A 15,914-nucleotide genomic window follows, 5' to 3' on the forward strand; every position below is an offset into this window, starting at 1 on the left:
TTATCATGAGAAAATCTCTGGGTGTTACAATTTTATTGGTCAATCTTTATTTTATGAGATCTTGTATTTATGAAAAGATATTTTAAATATTTTATTTCATGTGTCAATATTTTATTAGTCAAAAAACATATAAATTTTTATTTATTTTCTATGTAATTTATTTCAATTTTATTTTATATTTTCATGTAAAAATAAAATAAAAAATCACATATAAAAAATTTAATTGGTAGGAAGATTTTGTTTCTAAACTTGTGTTTACCGCCACTAGTAGCTCCTAATCTTCGTTCTCTAGAGTGGATAGCTAGAGTTTTGACCTCACGCGGTGTTTTTTCTACAATGGGTAGCCATTTCATGGTGGGAAATTGATGGCATCCTTGAGGACGAGGTATTGGTGGTGGTTTTTGTGGTGGTGTTGATCAGGTTAGATGTTGTTTCTGATTTTAGTACTCTAGCGTTTCTATGGAAGGAGTTGTAGTTGAAATTGTGGAAAAGTGTGTCAAAGTTTCTTGATAAAAATTTGCTAGGGAAAGATTTTAGTGTGTGACATGGTTATTAAACTCGACTTGGAATTGACCTGAGTTAAAATTCAGATCCCGAGTAGGAGAATTAACTTGGATTAATTAAAAAAATTAAATGTTAAAATGAGGTTTTTTTTAAAAAAGCTACCTTGTTTTTTATCGAGTTTTAATATTGGATCAATTCAAGTTTTTGACTGGGTTACTCAAGTCAATTTCCTTCTCTATTTTTTTTGTAAAATTCAAACTAGTCTAAACTCTAAGCAAGCTAGTTCAAGTTTTATAATAGCGATTTATGGTGGAGTGAGATGGTGTTTTAAGAAGATGTACAGCGTGTTTGGGAACGTGGTTTGCACCGTGTTTTTTTAAATTTTAATTTTTTTATTAAAAAATATTTTTTTATGTTTTCAGATCTTTTGATGTGTTGATATTAAAAATGAGATTTAAAAAATAAAAATTTATTATTTTATAATAAATATTTTAAATCATCACCGCTACCACAATTACAAACATGCTTGACTTTGAGACTGTACTATGAGGTTATCAGGTCAACATTTGCTCATTTAATTTAATTTTATTAGGCTCCTAAGCCCCGATTTCAAAAAAAAAATTAACTTTTTTTTATCAACTAAGAAAATGCATGTTATGTAGAAAGAAATATTAGTTAATTGGGCTAGTACAAAATATCTCTTTATTTGATATTATGATAAGTCTTTGTCTAGTGATTGAATATCGTGTATTAATTGTCAATAAAAAAAAGAATATTACACCATAATTTATAATAAATGATAATCTTTTATTTTCTTAAGATTAAAAATACATTTCCTAAAAAATGCATGTTATATAGAAAGAAATCTCCATTGATTAGGAAAGTAAAGAATTTTTTTATTTATTTGATATTATGATAAGTTTTTATCTAAATATCTAAATATGACTCCATAATTTATTATTGATTTTGTTTTTGTGGCAGTATATAAATTGTAGTCTCTCACCATATACAACTCAATTTGTTTTTTAGTGATGGCACTAATCCGTGAAATATTATTTGTTCTTTTCCTCGGGTTGTTTCTGAGTGGCATTAGTACCGCTACACCAAGCGAAGCAACGCTGCCCATCACTCAAAAAAGGGCCGGTTTCTTCCTCGCAAAAGTGATAGTTCCACCGTCGGCGCCCGGCAAGCAGCATAATTCTGTTCCGAGGCTGCGTTCTATTCCAGCAACAATAGTATAGTGGAGGTGTTATGTGTGCGAACACAAATAATTAGGAGACCCCCACTTTTATATGTGCGTTGATTTCATAATTTCTTTTTGTTTTGAATAAAGAAGTGCGGGTATTGAATATTTTGTTATTTAATATTATGTTAAGTCTCTGTCTAAATATTAAATAACAAGTGTTTTCCATAAAAAAAAAAAAGATTCAAGATAATACACACACATTGAAACGATATAATATTAGATTGATCCAAGTTTCATAACTTCATTTACCAAACTCGCAATCGACATCATAGACTTCACTAGATTTAACAACTTTACTTTTTAAACTATTTTTTATTTAAAGATATGATAACAAAAATAGATACTCGTATAATTGAGCACCAACTAAATGCTTGAATGTTTGTTTAATACTGTAATAACCTTAAAAAAAGCAAATCAAAACACATTATGAAAATCAATTCAGAATTAACCAAGTATTGAAGAATAAAATTGATTAAAAAAATCAAATAGGATTCAATTAAAAGAAGAAAAAAATGAAAGATGAAATTTAAAAACAGAAAATTATTTAACATTGTTATTAAAACAAACCCAACTTGTCAACTTTGAAATTTCCTGACTCGACTCATTTTCTAGCTTGGATTTAAAATTAACTCATATGAGAGTTGTCTCTATATAACTTGGTTGACTTAAGAGTCCAAAGACAACATAGACGATCAGTAAAAACGTGGTTTAACTTTAAATTTTTTTAAGATGACTTTTTTTAAAAAATATTGAAATTGTGACTTATTAGATTAATCTGGGTTTTAAGGCTTAACTCGGAAAACCCGCGACTAGAATCATGGGCTTCACTAGGTTTTAAAAAATTATTTTTAAAACTTTTTATTATTATTTAATGATATGATAATAAAAAAAACACTTGTAAAAATTGAATACTAACCAAATATTATGATATTTTGTTTTTGAGATTATGATAACCTCATATAAAAAAAAAACTAAAACAAATTATAATGATCATTTCAAATTTATTAAAATATTGAAGGATGAATTAAAAAAAATATTTGAAAAAAATAAGGTGCTTTACTAGAACGGTAAGTAACCATAATATTTTTCAATCCTTTAGTAGAGAGAGTAATCTCCATTGGGTAGGAAATTAAAGAATATTTTGTTATTTGAATATAAGTATTTAAGTATTGTTGATAAAAAAAATTTAAAATAAAAAATATTAACTAGTAAGTTAACAATTCAAGAAGATAATGTTGTGTTATAGAGATTTATAAATATGTAACATAAACTACAATAATTGTTGGTAATATTTTATTGGTCGATCTTTATTTTATGATATCTTGTATTTATGGAAAGACATTTTAAATATTTTATTTCATGTGTCAATCTTTTATTAGTCAAAAAACATATAAATTTTTATTTATTTTCTATGTAATTTATTTCAATTTTATTTTATATTTTCATGTAAAAATAAAAAAAAAATCACATATAAAAAATTTAATTGGTAGGAATATTTTGTTTCTAAACTTGTGTTTACCGCCACTGGTAGCTCCTAATCTTCGTTCTCTAGAGTGGATAGCTAGAGTTTTGACCTCACGCGGTGTTTTTTCTACAATGGGTAGCCATTTCATGGTGTGAAATTGATCGCATCCTTGAGGATGAGGTATTGGTGGTGGTTTTTGTGGTGGTGTGGATCAGGTTAGATATTGTTTCTGATTTTGGTGCTCTAGTGTTTCTATGGAAGGAGTTGTAGTTGAAATTATGGAAAAGTGTGTTAAATTTTCTTGATAAAAATTTATTAGGGAAAGATTTTAGTGAGTGACATGGTTATTAAACTCGATTTAGAATTGATCTGAGTTAAAATTCAGATTCCAAGTTAGGAAAATTAACTTGGATTAATTAAAAAAATTAAATGTTAAAATGACGTTATTTTTTAAAAAAGCTACCTTGTTTTTTATCGAGTTTTAATATTGGATCAATTCAAGTTTTTGACTGGGTTACTCAAGTTAATTTTCTTCTCTATTTTTTTTGTTGTGAAATTCAAACTAGTCTAAACTCTGAACAAGCTAGTCCAAGTTTTATAATAGTGATTTATGGTGGAGTGAGATAGTGTTTTAAAAAGATGTATAACGTGTTTGAGAATGTGGTTTGAATGGTGCTTTTTTAAATTTTAAATTTTTTATTAAAAATATATTTTTTATATTTTTAGATTGTTTTGATGTGTTTATATTAAAAATAAAATTTAAAAAATAAAAATATATTATTTTAATATATTTATAAATAAAAAATATTTTGATATACAATTTCAAATAGAAATGTCAGGTTGTGCGGTAAGTAAGTAAGATGATGGGAGCATTTCCCCCCCCCCCCCAAAAAAAAAGTTTTATTGTGTATTTCTGTGGCTTCTGTGGTATCTTATATATTTATTGAGCTTGCAGGATCTATAGTGGATCCGGAGATTAATTGTGGTGGGCGTAAACTGACCCGGACATCCGGGTTAAAAAAAAGAGAGAGCATGCATCACATGTTTTTAACTATTTGTACTGAAATTATATATTTTCAATCGAAATTGTATACTCTCATTTGTTAACTAATTTGTTTTTTTTTAACTTTCATTCAAATATCTTAATGGTTTAGCCAATCAGAAACATTTGTTGATTATTTCTTTTCTCGGTTAAGCAAGTCACTATTCTTTTTACGACTTTCAATCGAACAAAATTGACTTTTACAATCTTAGAATTCAAGCAATTTAAATTTATAATATCAATATTGTTTAAAACTAAATATCAAAAGGAACTATTATTAATTAAATTTTTCGATGAATTTGGAATTGTTTTCCTTTACTCATATTAGATCATCTTTAATTTATAGTAATCAAATATCAAATTAATTATAATATAATACTTTTAATCTTAATTATTTGTCTAGATTAAAATCTAGTGAAAAGTATTATTAAAAGGTCAAGTATCTTTTCATTTTTCAAATATAGCAAATGGTGTGTGTGTGTATAAAAATATAAATTGGGTATTATATAACATTTTAAACAAGAAAACCCACATGTATGATAAAGATTATATATGCCTAGATTAATTATAATATAAGTTTTTTTTTTAAAAAAAAACCCACATGTTTTATTAGTAATAAGAAATTTGATTTTTCAAATTTCTTATTACCATCTAACCTATCTTTTGGATTCAAACAAATCATAATAAAACTTTATAAAAGAATATATATGCCCAAGTAATTGTGAATCTCATAAATATTTGATTTGGAATTTCATAGTATAGTATGAGAATTTTGTATAATTTGTTTTTATACTTCAGCATTAGTTTTTTTTTTAAATAATGATTGTGTTATATAGTGTTATTAAACTTATACTGGTTTGGTTACTTAATTCGGTGAGTTATTATTTTAATTTTTAATTTAAATTGATTTTTTAAATTAAATTAAATAAAAATTTATCTAATTGACATGACATGACATATCTACCTACATTATAATTAAGTTGATCTGATTTGAGTGTTTTTTTAAATAAATTAAAACAATATTTTGACTTTCGGCGCGCATCTCTGATTAGGCACTAACTAATTGTACAATTAATGACCCAGACTAACAGGAATCTCATGTTCTAAACCTGTACCAAGTGTGCGGACATCAACCTTCTGCTCAATTTGTATACCGTCTTTCTTGCTCGCTTGTCGGCTTTATAGCGCTAGCATTGATTAATAATATATCCTTGATTTTTTTAAAAAAAAAAATTCTTCTGCCCACGGGCATCTTTAATTGGATGAAAGTTTTGAATTTCAAAATCAAGATTTCACTTGATTTAACCAACTAGATGATAGATGATATCAAGTAGTAAAAATTTTAAATTAAATTTTTTTTTTTTTTTGAGTTCAGGTTCGAGCTCTATAGTTACTTATATAATGGTCATTAAAAACTTACATAATTGTTAACTTTAGAGCATGTAGGATTAGTCAAGATACGCGTAAATTGATCTGGACACTCACGTTAAATAAAAAAACCAATTTCACTTGATGTTAGGAGGAAAAAAAAAATACTAGTCCAACTGTGGACTTAGAGGTTTGGTATTTGAATTTTTTTCTTTCTAATTCCATATAAGTGAATACATATCGTAATTAATTATGATATAATTATAGGAGAGTTCTTGTAATTATTTATAAGTTTGTCACAATTCAGTCTTCTCAAGAGATAAGTCTCTATATATAGCTACCTCGATGCGCTCAATCTTCTCAGAAAATATGGATCAAAGATTTTTGCCAAGATTGTTCAGTCTTGTATCCTCTGCTGAAATTCTATTTCTACTTCTTTTACCTCTAACATTTATCATCCTCAAGAACATTATAAGGTCATGTTCTAAAAGCAAGTATCTTCCACCTGGTCCAAAGCCATGGCCCATCATAGGCATCCTTCTCCATATGGGGAATCAGCCTCATGTCTCCTTGGCAGAAATTGCAAAAATTCATGGCCCCCTCATTTCACTAAGGCTAGGAACTCAACTCCTTGTTGTTGGTTCTTCAGCAAAGGCAGCAACTGAGATTCTCAAAGCTCACGATCGATTCTTCTCGGCTCGACACGTACCTCAAGTGATTCCTCGGGAAAGCCATGTCCTTCGCCGGGTTGCGCTCGTCTGGTGCCCTGAAAGCATTAATACATAGAAATTGCTACGAGGATTGTGTAGGACTGAGTTATTTTCAGCCAAAGCAATAGAGTCAAAAGCGACTTTGAGAGAGAAGAAAGTTGGGGAGTTGATGGATTTTTTGGTAGCAAGAGAAGGAAAAGTCGTTAGCATTGGAGAAGTAGTGTTTAGTACTGTATTCAACACAATATCGAATCTTTTATTCTCCAATGATCTTGCTGGTTTGGAAGAGAAAGGGATGTCAAGTGGATTGAAGAGCCATGTTCGGAAGTTGATGTTGTTGGTTGCTACTCCAAACATTTCTGATTTTTATCCTATATTTGCAGGGTTGCATCCTCAAGGTTTAAGAAGGAAATTATCCAATCTTGTTGAAGAAACTTTTGCTATATGGGCAATCAACATTAAGGAAAGAAGAAATAGCTACGTCCATGCATGGGTTTGATGACGATCAAATCAATTGGTTAGCTTCAGTATGAACAATCAAAATACCTTTTGCTTTTATTTCCATGTATTAATTTGGTCTGAATCCAATGGATCTTGACAGTATGGAATCTTGACAGTATGTAATTTCTGTTGGTTTGCTTTGCAGGAATTGTTCAGCGCAGGCACAGACACTACTGCCACAACAATAGAGTGGGCAGTGGCCGAGATACTGAAGAACAAAGAAGTTATGAAGAAAGTTGACGAAGAGCTCAAAAGAGAAATCACAAAGAATACAATTTCTGAATCTGATGTCTCTGAGCTTCCATATCTAAATGCATGTATAAAGGAAACCTTGAGGTTACACCCTCCAGTGCCATTGCTTGTTCCACATCGCGCTACTGAGACCCGTGAGATTATGAAGTACACGATTCCGAAGGATTCTCAAGTTCTTGTGAATGTTTGGGCAATTAGCCGTGATCCGTCGACCTGGGAAGACCCATTATCATTTAAACCTGACAGGTTTCTCGGCTCAAATTTGGACTTCAAAGGTGGCAACTACGAGTTTCTTCCATTCGGTGCTGGAAGAAGAATCTGCCCTGGATTACCCATGGCCAATAAACTTGTCCCCTTGATTTTAGCCTCTTTGATCCGTTGTTTTGACTGGTCACTTCCCAATGGCGAGGATCTTGCAAAGTTAGACATGAAGGATAAGTTTGGTGTTGTTTTGCAGAAGGAGCAACCTCTCCTTCTTGTTCCCAAAAGAAGATTGTAATTTCAGACTGGTTACTGTCTACGGGCTGCTATAATATGTTTTAGATCTACACAAAATAAAAAGCTGTTAGCTTCAATATAACTCGATTTTAGCATTATTATCGCTTCAACTTTTTTTCAATTAGTTTCCTTTTTATTATTAATTAATCGAGCAGTTAGTTAATTTCGAGGATACTCCATATGGATTGTGATTTTTAATACTAGGGGGTGTTTAGGCTCATTGTTTGTAACAATAGGACAGACTAAGTTACTTCTGGGCTGAGCTTTGGTAATCCCAAGAACTTCAAAGTCAGCCCACATGTAAGCTTACATGGCCAACTTCCAATTTCCAAACATGGCCTGGCATCCGATTCGTTTTATATATTTTCTAGTGCAATTTTAAATGTGTAAAAAAATAATTCAAGTTGCTCGAAATTCATTGATATTATTATTAAACCCAGTTTAGTGAGTTAAATTTAAAAAATCTTGACTTGGGTACTTGTTAATTCTATATTTTTAATTAAATTAAATGAGAATTGTACTGATATGAATCAGTTAATTTTGTTGGTTCAAGATAAAAAAAAATTAAAACAAAATTGATATAAAAAACAAAAATTAGATGCACAGGTTTAAAGGTAACTTAAACATTTGTTAAAAAGGATTTGATTTAAAAAAAATTAAAACTGGCATTTAAAAAAAATATATTTAAATGATGATTTGTTAGATCAATTTTAACTAATTCAAGTTAACCATACCTAAAAAATTTAAAAAAATTCAATTTTTTTTTGAGATATATTTATAAGAAAAACCCATCATCATTTAATTTTTCTCATCAAACCTGTTAACACCAAGTTTGATCTTGTTTTTTAGTTGATACTGCAAAATCAACTATTTTTTCTTTCTTTTTATTTTCAGGTACTTTTCTCTTTTTTCTTCTTAATTTATGGACTATAAATAAATAAAATAATTTTTTTGACTAAAATAAAAATTATGATGAATTTAAGGTGAGCCTTGTATTTTTTTTTGTGTGTTTTAATTTAGACTTTAATTTCATATAATTAAACCATAAAATAATACAATTAAAGTTTTTTTAATTATTAAAAAAATAGCCAGGTGGCTCACAGTCGTTCATATAAAACAGCACAAACCTTAAACTTTTTTAAGTTTAATTTTGTTAACATATCACTGCCAAAAATATTTTTTAAAGAAAAATAGAGCATTAATTTAATTAATACTAAATAAAAATAATTTATTATTTTCATAAGAAATAAAAATAAAAAATAACTTTTATTTAAAAAATAACACCAACAGTATAATATAACGTTTTAAACAAAAAACGTTCCTATATAAAATTTTTATAATTAATATATTTTTCTGTCATTTGAAATTATTCTTAAAAGTAATTTATAATAACACTCTATTAAAATTTAGGAAAACAAAGGCCTAGAAATAATTTAAAAAATAGGCTGGGTTTATTTTCAAATATAAGTTTTTAATTTCCATCTCATGTTTTTAACAGTCTAGTTTTCCTTCAAAAGTAACTGTTCCACTTTATATTAATGCATGGTACAGTTTGGATTTTTTTTAAATAATCTCTTCTTGTAGAAGAAAAAAAAAAGAATCTATGAGATATGAGATATATGGAATATGGAAAATAATATTTAATTAGAATAAAAATATGCCGTGGCTGAATAAGAAACAGCAATATTATTTAATTTACATATTTATATGACCATCATGTGTATATTTCATCTTTCAACTTCATTAACCTACCTTTATTTTTATATATCATTATTTTTCTTTCTTCACCATATATTCATAATGTGATAAATAACTCACACATGATTTAGTCTCAAATATTTGCGCATTGAGCATTATTAGATAATACCGGCGGGTACATTCGAGCCTAAATCAATCCCAGTTAAAATGCAGATTAACTTAATGTTGATCCAATTAAAATATTCTTAAAAGGTGTAAATTTATAATTAATGGTGCTACGAGCCTCGCAAATCTTAGTTATGAAATTCATTATTTCAATTATCTCTATATAGTTTATGCTTTGTTTAGTAACAACAATAGTAAATTGTTAAAATTAAATTGCTAGTCAAATTCTTCATGACAAGAAAATAAATAAAAACATCTTAATCTACACCTATTTTTTTGATTTTTTTAGTTTTTATTTGTAGTCATCGTTTATAATTTTTTTTTTTCACTTATTAGCACACATAGTTCTTGATTTATTTGATTATATATATATATATATATATATATATATATATATAATTTTTAATTTACACTTAGAATATTTTAAAATACAAAAACATGTTGAAAAGGTTCGTGAATAAGTTTTTTTCTTGAGAAAAAAATATCTAACCCATGATAAAGCGCTAGTCAAATATCTAGTCCCCTACTATATGCTATGAGATGAACTAAAACAAATTTAAATGTGAAAAATAAATAAATTCAAGTTGTAGTAAATTCATTGATATTGTAATTAAACCTGGTTTAGTGAGTTAAATTTAAAACTCATGATTCAAGTTCTTATTAAGTCTGGGTTTTCAATTAAATTAAATGAGAATTGTATTGATGCAACCCAGTTAATTTTGTTGATCCAAGGATAAAAAAAGAAATCAAAGTAAAAAAATGATATAAAAAACAAAAATCAGATGCATAAATTTAAAAATAACCTGGATAACTATTAAAAAAGAGTTTGACTTTTAAATAATATTGAAGCTGACACTTTTTTTAAAAAAAAAAACAAATATTAAGATAATGATGTATTAGATCAATTCTGGTTAATTTAGGTTAACCAATCCCAAAAAGTTAAATATCTTAATCTATATCTGTCTTTTGATTTTTCTAGTTTTTATTTTTAGTCATTATTTATGGTTTTTTCCCCATTTATTAACGAATATAATTGTTTTATTTATTTATGTGAATTGTCACACAACATAAAATATTATCTGCCTCTAGTGCAATCTTTAACAAGTTAGAGGTATTTGAGTGTGAGTTTCAACTTATTTTTTTCTTTAAATAAATTTTTTTCAATGTTTTTTTTTAATTATTTTAATATATTAATGTTAAAAATAAAAAAATATTATTTTAATATTTTTTAAATAAAAATATTTTAAAAAATAATCATGGTAGTTTTCAAATACAGTGTTAATATCAAATGTTAGCCAAGTGAGCTAGCCACGAAACAAATTTCTTAAAAAATTATTAAAATAATATATTAACGTGGTTTACTGTTATTTATACAATCAGTTAAAACGACCCCGTCCTTGTACAGTATAAACTGTTAATATTAAATTAAATTAAAAATTCATCATTACAAGAGAATAATAATAATAATAAAAAAAACAGCTAATTATTAACCGGTGGGAATTACCACCTGCAAATTGTTTAAACCGATATAGTCAAACATCATATTGTAGACATTATCGTTGCATTGACGTTATCTATTGTTAATTCTAATTAATTTACAGTTCATACTTTTAATCCGAACTCCATTCTATTGCCCAGTGGCTCTTCGCTGTGATGGTGTTTGAGGGTATGAAAATAATTATTTTAAAAAAATATATGTATTAAAAAAATATATATTTTATTTTTTAAAAATTATTTTTAATATTATCATATCAAAATAATTTAAAAAATTTAATTATTTTTTTAAAATCTAAATTTTAACCAACCCAGTTGTGAATATGGTCACTCTTTTGCTGTCATTGCAAATATTGTAGTTAATTTTCTTCTAATTTCTTTAAAATAACCTTAAATAAGTATTTTATTAAATTAATAACTTCTAAAAAATCAAATTTAAAATCTAATCAGTTAGATTGCATCTCAAGAATATTCACATTTTAAATCTTAAAAATATAACTGATAAATGAATTTATATATTCAAGAAAAATGTTTTTCTTGAATATAGAGACAGAAGTCGTAGCAGCAATGACACGCAATTTTTTTTTAAGCTTTCGCCGGAAAACTTTAGTAGTGTGTGTGTGTGTGTGTGAGAGAGAGAGAGAGAGAGAGAGAGACTGCAAGCGGGGTACGTACTTGTATAGTGATAACTCCACTCCGAACATCGAACCTTCCAGAGTACTATCTCCATAAGCTAATATTGTAATAATTATAGAGAACTAGGTGAGCTCTTGGAAGGGCTCCAATGGCTGAAACAGGTTGTGATATTTTTCTAGAACAGGGTGCGGCACGATGTGATCAACTGGCCAAAATGCACATTTCTCAGCTTACCTGGACAGTATCTACTAGACTGGATTAGGCTAGCCCACCCACTTACCCTCCCATTCTCACTTACTACCATATTATTTTATTGAAGTTAACGAAATCAGGACCATTTATTATAATATGATCTCTCTTTCCATTTTAGAGCTATAATATTTGTGCATCATATGATCAACTTGATTCAAAACCCATCTCTCTTCAACCCTTTTTCTCCTAAACTCTCCCAGTCCACAATAAATAGAGGGTTTTATTGAGAGAAAGAAAACATTCACTCAGAAAAAAATCCAGCCAGGGAGAATTGCCTAGCTAGCCATGGCTAGTCCTAATCAACAGTACCATGGCGCCACCTTCAAACCCCACAAACACTTCGCTGCCAACAGCCCTTTCTTCTTCAAGAAAACCAATCTCTACACCTTAGCCCTCCTTCTTTTCCTTTGCACCTTCTCTTATCTCTTTGGTGTCTGGCGCCACGAAGGTGGCGGCGGCGTCTTATCCGTTAACAAGAGCGCCGCTACTGCCACCACCAACACCATTGTTTCAATCCCATGTAACCCCTCAAAAGCCACCACTGCTGCAACAAGAGGGGGGAAGCCCCTTGACTTTTCATCCCACCACAAGGCAGATGATTTAGATTTCACGTTAACATCAGAAGTCAAAAGCTACCCATCATGCAACGTGAACTTCAGCGAATACACACCGTGTGAGGATGCAAAAAGATCATTGAGATTCAAGAGGCGCCAATTGATATTTAGAGAAAGGCATTGTCCAGAGAAACATGAGATACTAAAGTGTCGTATACCAGCTCCACACGGGTACAAGAACCCTTTTAAATGGCCTGCTAGTAGGGATTTTGCTTGGTACAATAACGTGCCACACAAGCATCTAACGGTGGAGAAGGCGAGGCAAAACTGGATCAGATTTGCAGGTGATCGGTTTAGATTCCCTGGTGGGGGGACTATGTTTCCTAATGGTGCTGATGCTTATATTGATGATATTGGAAGATTGATCAATCTCAAAGATGGGTCTATTAGGACTGCCATTGATACTGGTTGTGGGGTAATTAAGCTCTTGATCCTTAATCTCTACACATATTTTACTTTCTTTTATGATTTCTTTAATCTTAGGTTATTAAATTAATATTTTATTTTCATTTTGCTTCCGATTTTTAGAATTTTAAAATGTTTTTATTCTTAAAAATAGTGAAGATAAAAACAAAGATGAAGTCTTTTCATGTTCCTAGATAAGCACCCATTAATTGGATTTTAAAGTCTTGTAACGGTGTTTAGAAATTTAAGTATATGACATTGGTATATGTGACTCTATGTTTCGAAACGTTACAAAGTTTCTGTGGCCAAATTAACCAGCTGGATTTGTAATTAACCATTTATTAATTGTGGGATATGGATCTAACATTAGGGTTAAGAGCCTTGGTTTTTGAAATTATTTTTTGTTTTTTTGATGAGTAGTCAATTTTTTTTTTTGTGTGCAAGTGAATCAAGGGGATGAGACAAATATGGAATTTTCATTGAATTTGCTAGATTTCATTCTTGAAATATAATTGTCGTTGAAAATATATATGAGTAATTAATGAGATTTGATTTACTACTAAATAAAGCTTTAAGAAGTCGAGAAATATAGCTCTCTTAGCTAGTCAAAGACAATCCAAAGTATAATTTAGACCGTTTGATTTTTTAATTAATTATTTATTTCCCCCAAAAATCACTTTCTAGATAATTTAGACCGTTTGATTTGATATCCACCAGTAAAACTCAATCATTCAATGAATTAGATTATCTCGGGAAAATGATTTCGGCAAGAATCTCTGTATATCACTCTTTTCTTGAGGCTAATGAATTTGCAAATATGAGTTGGAATATTCTTAAACTATGGAACTATTTTAAACCTTGTAAATTTTCTAGTCCCTGAACTTTGTTAGGACTAGTGCAGGTTGCAAGTTGGGGAGCATATCTTCTGTCACGCAATATATTAACAATGTCATTTGCACCAAGGGACACTCACGAAGCACAAGTGCAATTTGCCCTAGAACGAGGAGTTCCTGCCTTGATCGGAGTTTTGGCCTCAAAAAGGCTGCCATACCCATCTAGAGCTTTTGACATGGCACATTGCTCTCGTTGCCTTATTCCATGGGCCGAATCCGGTACATATGCATATTCCTTAATCAAATTTAATTATCTCAAACAAAATTCTGTGCTTGATAGTGCAGTGGTTGGATCTAAAAGGATTTTTTTTCTTCTCGGTATGGAACAGGAGGACAATATTTGATTGAAGTTGATCGAGTTCTAAGACCTGGTGGGTATTGGGTTTTGTCTGGTCCTCCAATTAATTGGAAAAAATATTGGAAGGGCTGGGAAAGAACAAAAGATGATTTGAATGATGAACAGATGAAAATTGAGGCTGTGGCTAAAAGCTTATGCTGGCGAAAATTTGTCGAGAAAGGAGACATTGCTATTTGGCAAAAACCAATCAATCACTTGAATTGTAAGGTTAACAGGAAGATTACACAAAATCCACCTTTCTGTCCTGCTCTGGATCCTGAAAAAGCCTGGTACGTACATGTGCTTTTCAACACAAAAAAGAGAGAAGATTTTCTTGTATGTTCTATGCATCTTAATCAATTCCATTCCATTTTTTAGGTACACAAACATGGAGACATGTTTGACTCACTTGCCTGAGGTATCTAACAAGGAAGACGTCGCCGGCGGGGAATTGCTGAAATGGCCGGAGAGATTGAATGCTGTGCCACCAAGGATTAGTAGGGGAACTTTGGAAGGAATTACAGCTGAGACTTTCCAAAAAGATACAGCTCTATGGAATAGGAGAGTATCTTATTATAAAGCTGTAAATAACCAATTAGAACAAGCTGGGAGGTACCGCAACATTTTGGACATGAACGCTTACTTGGGTGGATTCGCTGCTGCCCTTACTGAGGACCCTCTCTGGGTTATGAATGTGGTTCCTATCCAAGCTAAGGTTAACACTCTTGGAGTAATTTATGAACGAGGATTAATTGGAACATATCAGGACTGGTAAGCAGAGATCGAACATAAACTAATCTGGTTTGGTTAGAGTTATAATATTTAAAACCAAGTGATTAACTTGTCTTATGATTTCATTTCTTTTACAGGTGTGAAGCCATGTCTACGTATCCAAGAACTTATGACTTAATCCATGCTGATTCTGTATTTAGCCTCTATGACGGCAGGTAATTAATTAATTATTTTTCTATGTTATGATCAGATAGATCATTTGTTGCTTTTCCTGTTCCAAAATAGCAGAATCATGGTCAACAACGCTGTTATATTAATATGAAATAATAATAATAATAATAAATCCATGTGAGACAAGTACCAAACACATGGTCTTGTGGGGACTCTACAGGATAAGGGTCTAGGTAGGAGGGCAAAAAAATTGCTCTTTAATTATTAATTTTATAATTTATTTTTCATATATATTTATGTAAGATAGAATTGTGGAATTACTAAATGGGAAATGTTTTGATGAATATTATCCGACATGGATTTTTGCTACAGATGCGAAATGGAAGATGTTTTGCTAGAGATGGATAGGATTCTGAGGCCTGAAGGAAGTGTAATTTTTAGAGATGATGTTGATATGTTGGTGAAGATCAAGAAAATAAGTGATGAATTGAACTGGGATAGTCAAATTGTTGATCACGAAGATGGACCTCATCAGAGGGAAAAGCTTCTTTTTGCTATCAAGACCTACTGGACAGCTCCTGCTGAAGGCCGACATGAGTCCACCACATCTTCCTAAGGAGCTTCACTTCCATTTTCTTTGTTTTCTGTTTAGATTTCTTCTCTCTCTCTCAAATATGATTCTTTCTTCGAATAGTTAGAGCTCAACCAATTCATCAGATAAACTCTAAAAATTATGCTACTCGTCTTGAATTGGACACAGAAGTGCCTAGCCTCTTGTTTCAGGTTCTGTATTTACCTCCATGGAAATGGGCTTGTGCCCAAATCAAGAACATGTTTTGTGCTGGGCACTTTTCTTACACATAAACTTGATGATCTAACTACAATATTGAATTCAACACATTTGTTGCGAGCTCAAAGCTTCTGTTAGGTG

The 15,914-nt window shown here is 30.1% G+C and overlaps 1 protein-coding gene and 1 pseudogene across 1 annotated transcript; both read left to right on the forward strand.

Moving 5' to 3' along the window:
* Positions 1–5,994: 5,994 nt before the first annotated feature.
* On the forward strand, positions 5,995–7,603 carry LOC133678356 (probable (S)-N-methylcoclaurine 3'-hydroxylase isozyme 2; annotated as a pseudogene).
* A 4,358-nt stretch (positions 7,604–11,961) lies between these two features.
* Positions 11,962–15,900, forward strand: LOC133678899 (probable methyltransferase PMT15). Its single transcript, XM_062101412.1, has 6 exons — positions 11,962–12,860; positions 13,752–13,962; positions 14,073–14,370; positions 14,459–14,851; positions 14,950–15,027; positions 15,356–15,900. The coding sequence occupies exons 1-6, from the start codon at positions 12,117–12,119 to the stop codon at positions 15,597–15,599; spliced, it is 1,968 nt and encodes a 655-aa protein (XP_061957396.1). The 5' UTR covers positions 11,962–12,116; the 3' UTR covers positions 15,600–15,900.
* The last annotated feature ends 14 nt before the right edge of the window (positions 15,901–15,914 follow it).

This window comes from Populus nigra, chromosome 18 (assembly GCF_951802175.1).
Source record: "Populus nigra chromosome 18, ddPopNigr1.1, whole genome shotgun sequence".
NCBI lineage: Eukaryota > Viridiplantae > Streptophyta > Magnoliopsida > Malpighiales > Salicaceae > Populus > Populus nigra.

Coding starts and splice junctions, on each gene's coding strand:
- LOC133678899 (XM_062101412.1), top strand. CDS start 12,117: ATGGCTAGTCCTAATCAACAGTACCATGGCGCCACCTTCAAACCCCAC. Junction 12,861..13,751: donor CCATTGATACTGGTTGTGGG/GTAATTAAGCTC, acceptor GGACTAGTGCAG/GTTGCAAGTTGGGGAGCATA. Junction 13,963..14,072: donor TATTCCATGGGCCGAATCCG/GTACATATGCAT, acceptor GGTATGGAACAG/GAGGACAATATTTGATTGAA.